General features: G+C 34.3%; 1 protein-coding gene across 1 annotated transcript in view; it reads right to left on the bottom strand.

Moving 5' to 3' along the window:
- FAR2 (fatty acyl-CoA reductase 2) overlaps window positions 1-12,454 on the bottom strand; it is a 68,271-nt gene that overhangs the window by 20,993 nt on the left and 34,824 nt on the right. Inside the window, exons 2-4 of the mRNA XM_016152026.2 lie at window positions 12,063-12,291; window positions 5,027-5,202; window positions 3,533-3,712 (exon numbers count right to left, since the gene is read on the bottom strand). Of these exons, the coding sequence (XP_016007512.1) occupies window positions 3,533-3,712; window positions 5,027-5,202; window positions 12,063-12,251 (545 nt within the window). The 5' untranslated portion in view covers window positions 12,252-12,291. The remainder of the gene's footprint in view (window positions 1-3,532; window positions 3,713-5,026; window positions 5,203-12,062; window positions 12,292-12,454) is intronic.

The following is a 12,454-nucleotide window of genomic DNA, read 5'->3' on the forward strand; positions in this document are numbered from 1 at the left end:
AAGCTAGAAATATAAAAGCAGAGCCGAGTAAGTATGGTGACGTGACTGCATAATATAACGGCCATGCTTGTCTTACCAATCAAAAGTATAAACTCCTAAATAAAGCTATCATTAAAACGTATTTATGCTAACACGCTAGAGTTTTTATACTAACACAATTGAATTTTATCTTCTGAGAATGGTTCAGGACCATTGTAATGCTGGAAGTTTTCAGATATGAGCTGAAGGAAGGGAGCTGGAGTCTGTCAGTCTCAGGCCATGGGATGGACAAGAAATGAGGTGAGCTGATAGCATGGTGCAGGGATGGTAGATGTCAGGTTTAAGTTCATAATCCCATTTCCTTTATTAACAACACTTAGGCCTATGCAATTGTGAAAGTTCCTGGCAAAAAGTGCAAATCCTCTTTTATTTCTCAGAACTGAAATTCTGATTAAACTGCTTTTCTGGAAAAAGAAAGGTTCATTTTAATTTTTCATATTTTTTTTCTTAAATTATTCTTTTATTAAGCATTCCTAAGGTATAATTGACAAAGAAAATTGTACAATATTTAAAGTGTACATTGTGATGATTCAGTATATGTGTACATTGTGAAAGTGTTCCCCCTATCTAGTTAATTAACATATTCACATGGTAATTTTCTTAAGATCACAAAGCCCAGAGTATAGCTTTAAGATTATCTCATTATCTAATTTTTGGTTCCTTTTTAAAAAATGAGTATCACTGGAATACCAAGAATAAGGACAGCTGTTAGGTCCCATGGAGTTATAGTTAATAAAAATTTCCAAGGAAAGGAGACACCTAAAAATCTTGAAAAATAATTTTATTTTAATCTTAGGCCAATTCTAAAATAGAGAAGAAATCAGAGAATAAATATAGTCTTTAAACAAAGCAACTATACTTGGATTTAGGTGAATTAATACTAATTCAGAATAATTTTTTAATACTATTTATTATTCTAGAACTTCAGAGAATTCCATTTGATATAAGAGATGTTGAAACAGTCTTGAGCAATGGTGTGTAGTTGGTGTTGGGTTGCTGGACTTTATTCAGAACTTAACATGTAAGTTCTATTTGAAATTTAAGGGAATAAATGGGCAATCAGAAACAGGGATAAGATGTGAGCATACAGATATTTTATGCATAAGACTTCACTTCCCTAAGTGTCAGCTTGCTACGGAATTCTGTCATCTATTCTTGTTTTTGTCAAAACAAAAAATAAACGAACAAGCAAACAAAAATCTCCAGCCAGAACAGTACAAACAATGATCACCTAGGGCTGTCAATAATTCTTCGTTCATTTAGCAAATATTTGAGTCCCTACTGTGTGCTGGCACTGGAGAGCAAGAAGAAGCGAGACACAGTCCCTTCCTTTGAGAAGCTCATTGTCTAATGGAAGATATAGATAAGCAAACACATATTTAGAATGAGTAGGGAGTACTATGTGACCACTTAATCCTGAGGGATTCCAGGGGAGAGCTTTGATATCCAGAGCAGAGGTGGAAGTTGTTTTTAGGAACAGAACCATAATAAGCCAAGGTAGACAGTATGAGAGGGAAGAATAATTACTTCAGTGTGACAGCAGCACCAGTGTAAGGGGGAGATTGAGAGAGATGAGGTTGGACAGGTGGTTGGTTCTGAATATAAAATTTTGAATTAATAAGTGGTGGTTATGACTTTTCCTTGTTTTAAAAAAATAACCTAAATTCCTTAATTGCATTCAAAATTTATTCTATTGAAACAAAATATAATTTCATTCATAATTCTGTTTGGCTGTATATTTATTTAAATAATGTTTCTCCTTGGAGAGCAGTAAATGACAGACACAAATTTTGTGCAAGTGCCCATGACAGTTTGATCATATATCATGTAGCAATTACTTGCCTTTATTAATTGACATGCAGTGCCAAGGAAAGGGCTGAATACCTGAAGATAAATCAACTCTTTGTCTGGGAAATGAGTTTATTCTTTAAAATCTAGGGTTATTGAGTATCTGGACAGAGTTTGGGAGGGAGAAAGTGGCATTGAGTACCTGGAGAAACCTCTCACTGTGAGTGAACTGAATCTTCATTTCCTACTTCTCTTATTCTGGTGAACTCTCAGAGACTCCTGTGCTGCCTCAAGTCATGATAATCATCTGTCAGGTTTCACAAGGGTCAGTAGTGGAGTGAGTCTATGAACTCTCAATGACAGGGTCTGGAATCAAAGGAAGCCTGCCCTTTTCCTGGGAATATCATTATACAAGCACCGTATTTACCAAGAGACAACACTTTAAAAGGGTAGCTAATTGATAAAAAAAAATTCCGTCTTGAAAACACTCTGAGGCTTTAGACATCTGCAGTGACTCTGGGCATCAGAGTGTTTTTCCCTCATCTATCTTGACAAGCTCTGGGCTCTGAAAGGTTCCTTTTCACCAATTAATCAAATCATGATTTATTAGCAACTTTAGGCAACCTTCAGTCCATTTAGATGACTTTCATTCTTCTTTGTCCTGGATATTTTCCAATGACAGGTAAAAATATCTATCCTCAGAGCTATATGAGATAAAAATGTTTGTTCTGAAGGGAACAAACTCTTGATTTAGCTGAAGCTTTATTTTAAGAGTATATCTTAAGTATAAATACATTATTATATAAAATTAAAATCTGACAAATTTACTGTGATATAGCCTATTTTCTCTGCTGTGATACTTTCATGCAGAGTTAAAAAACGCTTGGTAAATAGAGCAGAACAAAGAAGTAGAAAACAGAACATACTTATTCTGAGACTCAGGCCATGTCCTAAGAAGAAAGAGGTTCCTATTGTTGGCAAGAAGAGAAAAATTCTAGACACTATTTCTCCTGCACAATAGGACAGTAAAGAAAGTGTATCTCAGACAAACAGATCAAGAGACTGACTCCTGCCACGTCTAGGAGGAATTCCTCTCCGCTCTTAGTTCTTCTTTACTAACCTTTCAATTAACTGCTATTAAACACCTCTTAGCACTGCAATGATTTCTTCATATAACTCATCACAACTACAAGTTTATCATCACAACTACAAGATGCACACTATTATTAGCTTCATGTTACAAATGAAGGCACTGAAGTTCTGAGAGACCAAGGAACTGGCTCAAGGTCACACAGCTAGTAAATTGCAGAGTTTAAAGTTGAACCCTTATCAACTAAAGTTAAACCTTTCTTCTGAACTGTATAGTATACTGTATAGTATACTTCCTTAGTGACAATGCCAAGTTCATTAAGAAGGGAGAAACCACTTCTATGTAAAGTATCCTCAAGTACTTCTTGCAATCCTAAACTATTCAACAAGGCATTTCTGTGTGATTTTTCTATCCCTCTCTCCACCCATCCCCAAGTACTATATACCCCACCCTGGGATGGAGGGGCAGGGTAGCTAAAGCTCACACTATTTCAAAGTGCTTTGTTTCAAGGGCGTTCGACTTTGTTACCTCATTAATGAATAACTACAGAGAATCAAAGCAAACAACAATCTGCCCACCCCGATCCCCCGATCCCCCTCGTTTGACTCAACTTACTCCATGGCGTTGATGATCTTTTTTGGCTCCCCAGGGCATGGATAGACGACCTCATCGATGTGCTTCAGGTTACAATTTGAAAAGGCAGTAGAGAGATGTATGAAGGCTTCAAGCTTTGGCATCTGACTGGCCATGAGCAAGAGCTTCTGGGTGGCAACGACATTAAGTTGCACAGCATATCTAGAGACAGTTAAGAAGGAAATAAAGTTATCTCATATTACGCTTAATGGTGAAAAGTTTGGAGCACTGCTTTTAAAGTCCAGGCCAAGAAGGGTATGTATAGTCACTACTGCTGCTTAACATTGCTCTGAAGTTCCAACCTCATAATTAGAGAGGAAAATAAAATTTACAGGTATAAGTATTGTAAAGGCAGGCACAAAAATCAGTATCAGATTACATAATTTTATAGCTGTTAAACAAACGAAAGCAACTAAAAAGTCTGAGGTGAACAATAAGATAATTTAGTAAGACATCTATTTATAAAAGTCATGTAAAAGAAAAGTATTAGGTTTCCTATGTAGAATCAATAATGGGAGAATGCAATGTTAGGAGGGAACACATACATATTCAAGGTAATCTCAATCAATTTTCCAACCTTTCTAAAATCTTGGCAAAATAACTCTAAGTTTAATCAAGATGTATAAACAAGTGAGAATATTCAGGAAAATTCTATACAAAGAGAATGATAGGTGTGTATATTTGCCTAATAATATAAAAATTACAGTAATTAAAATAGTGAAAGAGAAAGAAAAAGCCTAATTAATGAAACAAAATAGAGTGCAAAATGGGACTTTAATATAAGAATTTCCTTTCAAATAAAGAGTGAAAAATAATTTAATAAATGTTGTTTAAGAAGCAACCATCTGTTAAAAAAAAAGTTACTTTACATTATGCCTATATAATTTTTTTAATAGAAACATTCTGACTATTCTTTATGGCTAAATAAATTTTAAATGAGTCAAAGATTTAAATGTGAAAAAAAACAAAAATGCTAGAAGAAATTACGAATAACCATAACATTTTTAAAAATGTATGCACAGAGATGGTCATTGCAGTATTGCTTATAATAGTGAAAAATTGGAACAATCTCCAAAATATCCACCCATACAGAACTGATTGAGTATATCATATACATATACAATGAAATGTCATGTAGTCATTACAAATTATAATAGAATATGGATTGACAATGAAAGGTATCGAAAATTAATTGCACAGGTTGCAAAACATCATTCTCAATACAATGCCATTTTTTTGGATAAAATTGGATGCATGTTTATTATGGATGCATAAAGAAAAATTGAAATGCATGCTCTCTTCAACATTAAATAGTTTTTCTAGGTGGTGAGATTTTGGAGAAGTTTTACTCCTTTGTATTTTGTCCACTGAAAATATATATATATATTTTTTGACAGAAACCATAAAGAAACTTGCATACATGTGTGCACACATACACATACACATATAAGGAGTGAAAAGGAAATAGGAACATACTTCAGAGGGTCTTCGAAGCGTACAGTGGCGGCACAGTGGAAGATGATGTTTGTACAGGAGAGAAGCTCTTCCATGTCTTCCTTGCTGATGCCAAAGTCATCCTTACTGAGATCTGCATAAATCGCTCTGATCTTCTCCCCCACGTTTGGATAAATCTCTCTGACTTTTGAAAACAGCTAAATGAAATATAAATATAAATCAATATAACAAGATCGCTATCACCATCACATTTTTCTTGTTCTCACAGACATTTCATTATAATTCTCCAAAACTGGTTTTAGTTGTAATGTTACTCGAAGAAGACATCCACTCAAGAGCCATCTGCTTTATTTCATGCAATTCAAAGTCAGTTTAGTGTAATCCCTGCTCCTCTTAATTTGATAAACGTTTGAAAAAGTCCATTCCAATAACTAGTAAAAAGTGCATTTTGAACTTTTCCTACAGATTGAAGGAAATATTCTCCCTCATCCTCTTTTCCCTTATAAAGTGTCTTTGTGTTTACACATGATGATTTGTTTCAGTTTTGTACTGGGAGATACCGTTTTCAGTGCAAAATCACCAGCCTTTACAGAGGTCAAATTCCAAACAGCTTGTTTAACTGGCCCAGATTAACGAGATGACCTAGCAGCACAAAAATAATTGGAAACAAATTAAGCACATTTTGTAACACATAAAACAAATACAAATTTTATACAATCTCATTATAATGTAAATGGCAGTTACTGTCTAGAAAGAAATTATATGAGCTCATTAATTTTTTATGGAATTTTAATTGATTTTTAACATATTCTAATTTATAGTCAGAAAAGGAAAGAGCACTGGCAGCTTTAGCTTTTATGACAAATATTCATTTGGATCAGAATCTCTACTTTTACCTCCACACAGTTCTTAGATTAAATTGGTATTTTCCATTTTCTCAGGAAATAAAACGATATTGGTTCCAATCAATTTTGATAAAATAGAATTTTACTGTAGTGTTGATATGATATGTTAACAGTGAAGAAAAGAAGAGTAAGACTAAATGTTTAGAAAGGTTAAGAGCAGAGAAAACCCGTCTGTGGTTTTAATCGTAATGCAGTAGCAGAGACAGCTCTCATTCACCCTCTAATCCCCAAAGAAAGTTTTCATCTATTTCTCAAGTGTTACAGGCAGCCTTCTCTCCATTAGGGACCTGCCTCAGGCTTTTATACTGGGTAATACAAAGTTGATCTCGGGTAGTCAGAGAAATCATGCCTGATTTGTATCAGGCAAGACCATGTTCAGAGGCCATCCTGGGAATTCTAGGAAAGTGACTAGGGAAGCAAATTAAATCCACACATTGTCCTGGCAAGTTTATATACTCCTGTTTCTGAGCTACCATTTTTCTTCACTGTAGGGTTAACATTTTCCATGGGGTGTTACTACAATTCTAAAAGTTATTTGGAAGTTAGGTCAATCCTCAATGCTTTTTTTCATATCTGGGATTGATAAGGTTGCTAAAGTGTCTGAGGGACATTCTCAACAAAGGTGTAGGATGACTTCAGTGTTCACCCTTCTAGCAATGAGGTTCTTAACATGATATAAGCTGCTATACATAGAGTTTTTCTTTTTTTTTTTTTTTTGTGACTTTAAGAGGCAGAGGATACTGTTACACCATATTGTATTTTTAAGCAACCAGCACCAAGCTATCAATTTATAGCATTACTATTTTAGAAGATAATTACTACTTTAGAAAATAATGTCTCAATCTATATTCTATTTATTGATTTATGACTTCATATGAGAGGACATATTTGTCTGAACATAGTCTGATTTAAAAAAAAGTCTGAGTTTTCTGACCCATGTAATAGTTGGTTATCATGAGTCAAAATAAATCAATGAATTGGCTAAATGTGTGATGAGGCAAATTACTCACCTCTTGGGGGCTTCAGTGCCTCTGTTTGCATATTTATTTAAATTGTTAATAACTGGACTATCTCATTCTGTAATCTCAGAGAACTAATAATTCAGTGGATATTCTGCTATTCTTAAAAATAATTTTGCATTTAACAAAATTTTAGTTCACTTTACATAAGAATCTATAACAAATATCAGAGGTGATAATACTTTTTTTAATACTTTGCTCCCACACCAAAAGCCAGTTTCACAGAGTTCTTTGAGGATAAGTGCCTGATTATGGGAAGCAATATCCTAGGGGAGGCAAGGCAGTGCTATGGGGCAAACCGTGTCTTTAGAGATTAGAGAGCTGCACTGAAACTGTGCTTTGGCACCTCCTTGGCACTTCCTTGGATATGTGTACTTTTTTGGATGAATTTCTCATCTGTGTGGTAGCAATAAGGCATACCACAGTTTTGTGAGGATTCAATAGGGTAATGCAAGTCTAGTAGTGCCTGCCGCTTAGGTTCCTAATAATAGAAAAACTCCCTTTCTGCTTCCACGACAATACTCCATTTTCAAAAGCTGCTAACCAAATAGCTATGTGTGTGTGTGCATGTATTTGTGTGTGTTGGGTAATTCCCAAACTCCCGATTATACTGCATGATAAAGATACCTCTGAAAACTGAATCTATTCTAGAGTCGTGCTGAATCCTATGGCTTGGTGACTTTTAGTGACATTACGACAGGCAATTCAAAGCTTTTTTTTTTTTTTTTTTTTTTTTTTTTAAGATGATGTGATTAGAAGCAATTTAAAAAGAAGGAAAAAAGTTGGGAATGTGAAATCATGCCAGTGATTGAATTAACTAGTGAGTAGTATTGAAAAAGAAAATAAGAGATCGAGTAAATAAATAGTTTCTGTTTCTGTGACCTTTAGTATATCCCCAGGATCGAATCAATTTCTTTAACTGTTTATTTAATTTTTTTTTGAAAGAAAGAAAATGGCCCATAGGGGAGGGGCTTAATACGCTTCAACTAATCTGAGTTAACTGTCAAACTGAAGACCACCCACTCTTCTAAAAGTATGTATTTGTTAATCATGAGAAATGTAAATTCCCGGCAAGATTATATTCCTCTTAGTTGTGCCAAATTTGTAGAAGCCTCTTGCTTTTTGTGGAATAATTAATTTATTAAGAAAAATAAAAATAGTAATGGAACACAAAGGGCTTGGGAGACTTAAAATACAAACTCCCATTTCCAATTGCCTTTCTTTGCATTTGTATAGAGCTTTAACAAAATCATTAATGTCAATCAGAAATTCAGTTTTGAGAGTTGGGCATGAGCACCTCTTACACAGGTAGACCAGACCAAGAATTAAAATGCTTTCTTTCTTTATAAGAGTCTTTACTAATTAACAAGGAACTTTCACACGTAAAATAAAGTTAGCATTTCTGTTGGGTGCTCTTTAGTACTCTTTAAGGTCGGCTTGCTGGCCTTTTCTTGGTAGGTGTTACTTGGTTTAAAGTTAGTTTTTTTAGTTCAAAGTTAATTTGTTTAAATGCATCATTTTTCCTCTTTTGGATTAATTTATCTAATGTCTTCTAGAAGCTTACAGTGATAGTCTTGCAAAAGGATTCAATGAACTCTTTCATAACATGTTACTATCTTCTACTGTCTCTAACCTAATCAGTTTTGTGAATTGAGGGTTCAGTGTGTGACTCTGCATGATTCATTATGAAAAACTTTCTGAGGTATTTCAAAGTTGATTTATCTCAGGGCCAACTGAGGGCTTATTGAGTAATTCACATTTTTTTCAGAGAAGTTTACTTGAAATGTTCAACCTGCCAAGCTCTGTCTTTGTTTACAGATCTACAGGCTAGGACCTGCCTGGAAATCTTTCATTGTGCCTAGTCTTCTTAGATGATATATTCTAAATCCAGCATAATCTCTTTGTAACCTTTTGCTTATCTTATTACTATAGCTTAATAGGAAAAGTCCAACCATTTTTGGTATTCTCTCAATGAAACATGTTTTATATTCTGACTTAATAATCCCTCTTAATTAGCTACCTCAGTCATAATATAATTTCGACTACCTAGAGTCTATTTTTCAGGTATGGATGTTGTTTTCTTTAAGAGTTATTTAGAATAGCTTACAACCAGTTTAACATCCTAAGTAGATAAACATGATGGAGAATGATTGTTGTAAAATACACACACACACACACACACACACACACACACATATTGTTAAAGCACTAAAAAACCTCAAAAGACTCTCAACATTCCTTTGAATTTCACAACTAAATTATTTACTTGCAACTACTTACCTGTTATTGTGGGAAACAGCCATGTCTTGTTAAGCAAAATCATATTCAATATAGCAAAAGAGATAAAAATATCAATTTCTCTATCTAAAATGGTTTCAGCCAAGATGGAAACTGGCTAATTCATAGTAAATGAGCACATTTTTTCATAAATAAGAGACAATGCAGCCAGCTTAGGAACCCTGGGTACCCACAAGTTAAACAGCATGGGACTGCGGTGAGCATGCTCACATTTCAATACATGAAATTTGGCTCACTTTCCTCAGAATCTTCTTAAATTTTGTGAAAGAAACTAACAGGTTTTATACTTGGAATCATGTTGCTAATAAAAAATAAGTCAAACTATTTAATTTTGATATATAATTTTAACACTAAAAATGAACCGAATTTTGGAAATTCATAATTGCTTTTGCTGCTTTATTTATTTACTATTTTCAAAAGTGGGTATTTTTCCCCAATATAAAAGTGAAACATGTTTATTGTATTTGTATTTGGAAAATTTTAGAAAAAGATTACAACTTTTATTTTTTCACTTTGCTTTTTTTCTCACCATAAAGATAAAGAAGCTCATTATAATAGCAGTATGAAAATTTAGAAGTGCCAAAAAAAATAAAATTAATCCAAGATTCCATCAGCATTTAGGGCCATTAGTTAAGATTATACTAAATATGATTTTGTGTCTTCTTTTTTTTTTTGCATCGACTATTCACAAGTGTTTTCTCATATCATTTAATATTTTATAAAATATGGTTTAATACTTACATACTAGTCTACTTGGATTGGTTCCAGTTTTTGCTATTATAAATAATACTACAATAAATACAGTATTTGTGCATGTCTCTGGTTGTTTTCTTAGAGTGCTACCTTAATTATCTTTGAGAGAAAGTCCTCAAGAATCAACCATCAATTCAGATTCCTTTCCCTCCATTGATATATTCACTTAAGTGCTCTAAAAATACTTGAGAAACTTAGTCATACGTGATAAAAGGAATCTTCTCTTCTGATTCTTGAGCCTCAATTTTATGTGGCCAATGGATTAGAAATAGCCTTCTTTTCAAAGCATTTTGAATTAATTGTCTCCCTTTGAAAACATGGAAACAGGAAGTGAGAGATAGTAGCTATCTAGACCATGAAAGGAAAGGAATGAAACAGATGCATGAATTTTTATAGATAGAAAAGATATTCTCTTGACAAAGTGGGAATCAAAGGCAAACTAGTTAAATCTTTATTATGTTTTAAAGAAAAAATATTCAAGCTCCACATACCTGATATTATTAATCTACCTTTAAGAATACTATATTACTTAAGGTGGTTAGAAATCCATAAACTGGCTACAAAGCTAAAGAGCAATGTCTACTAGGTGATGAAAACTAAGTCCACTAGGGATCTATAACTGAGCAAAGCTGTCTGAACAGGGATCTGAATTTCTCCTAGATTTTGATTTTATGCTACATCAGCCTTTGGGGTCTTATTATTAAGAACCATTAGTTACAGTGCAAGCAAGTATAGGGGTAAAGATAAGCATGTTAGCCCTTAAGCCAGAATGTGGGAGTCTGAAGTCTGACTCTCCCGTTTACTAGCTGAGTGACCTTTGGTAAGTTAACACTCCAGATCTTAGTCTTGCCATCTACAAAAATGAGGATATTAATAGCTCTTACTTCACAGGGTTGTTGCAAAAATCAGTGAGGTAAGGCATGAAAAACACTTTAAATAGTGTTTGCTGTGTAGTAAGTACCTAGTAACTGTCAGTTTTGATTATCCACTGCTTAGTCAGGCCATGAGACAGAGGAAAGGCTTTTCTGATGCTCTTGATGAAGGTTTGTACCCAAGTCTCATCCTGGTGCCAGTAGATGAATGTGATCATGAGGGTTACTGGGCTCCTATAATGTGCTGTGGTCTGAGGTACACATTAGATATTAGTATTCTTACACACTGGAAAGGAGACTGTAAAATATATACCTTATTTAAACTGGCCTTTGTGCCAATCCTAAGTGACTCTTTATATTCCAAAGGGGACTATGAACAAGATATGTGCATTTTGTTGTTGTTGTTTAATTTAACTCCTGAGGCAATTCTGGAAAGTCGACATCATTTTTTTCTATTTAAATGTTGCAAACTGAAGCCTGAGAGGTAAAGTGATAGCAAATTGGTAAGCAAATTGAGCTAACATGTTTGAGACCAAGAACTAAACTGCCTTCAAATTTATAAGTTAAAACATGAGAAGACATAAATAATATTTTTTGGAAGGATAAGAGAGTTTGCTACACAAATGCTCATTTGCACATGAATATTTCATTTTAAAGTTTTTCCTTTAGAAAAACTTATGGAATAGTAGAAATATAATAGGATAATGGGATAATAGAATTATCAATTTACCACATATAAAGTATATAACAGCTAAACCTTGTGGGGTTTAAACAACTGAAATTATTACTGCATGGCTACTTAGTAATCATATCTGTTCCATATATAGTATAATGTAATATAATATAGTATAATATCTCCAGAAAGTTGGAAGAAGACTACTTTAAATTTAGAAGAAAATGAAGAAAGAGTTCAGGTGAACTCGTGATACAGGTTGCAAGCCTGGAGATTCCACTCTGAGAGTTTTAGCATTTTGATTCTTAGTAATTTCCAGAACATAGACTATCTGCTCACCCACCCTGGACAGAGCCTAAGCACTCCTTTCTCTCTTATGGAAAAACGCCACAGACTGATTCCCATGACCAGCCGGTTGGTCTCTTGTTTTGTCTCCTCTTCTTCATCTGCCCAGAAACCCTGGCCCCCACTTGCAGTTGAGGTTATCAGGAAACATGGTGAGTCACCTTGCCCTAAGGCTCTTTCTATCAGTCATACCTCACTATTTAGGATACTGAAAACCCTCTGCTTCAGTGTCTGGCCAGACTTGGGCCTCACAAGGATGTAAATGACTTTCAGGTCAGGGCTGGTACGAAATAGCTTCTCCATCAACACTTTGCCCACGAAGCCTGTGGCCCCAGTAATGAGAATGGACTTGTCATTATAATAAGCTGCAATTGCAGACATGATTCTTCCCTTTGCCTCTTACAGCTTCAGAAAGAGGTTTCTGAAACGAAAGAGAAATAACAAAAGATTACATTCGTAGAAGTTCTAAGATGAAGTCATTTAAATGTTTCTGGTGCTTGCAGAGTTTTGAATGTAGTAAAAGGTCAGACAGAGTTATAGCATCATGGTTTTTTGGCAACACAATTCATTTCAACCAATTTATT

Source organism: Rousettus aegyptiacus, unplaced genomic scaffold (assembly GCF_014176215.1).
Source record: "Rousettus aegyptiacus isolate mRouAeg1 unplaced genomic scaffold, mRouAeg1.p scaffold_m13_p_2, whole genome shotgun sequence".
Classification (NCBI taxonomy): domain Eukaryota; kingdom Metazoa; phylum Chordata; class Mammalia; order Chiroptera; family Pteropodidae; genus Rousettus; species Rousettus aegyptiacus.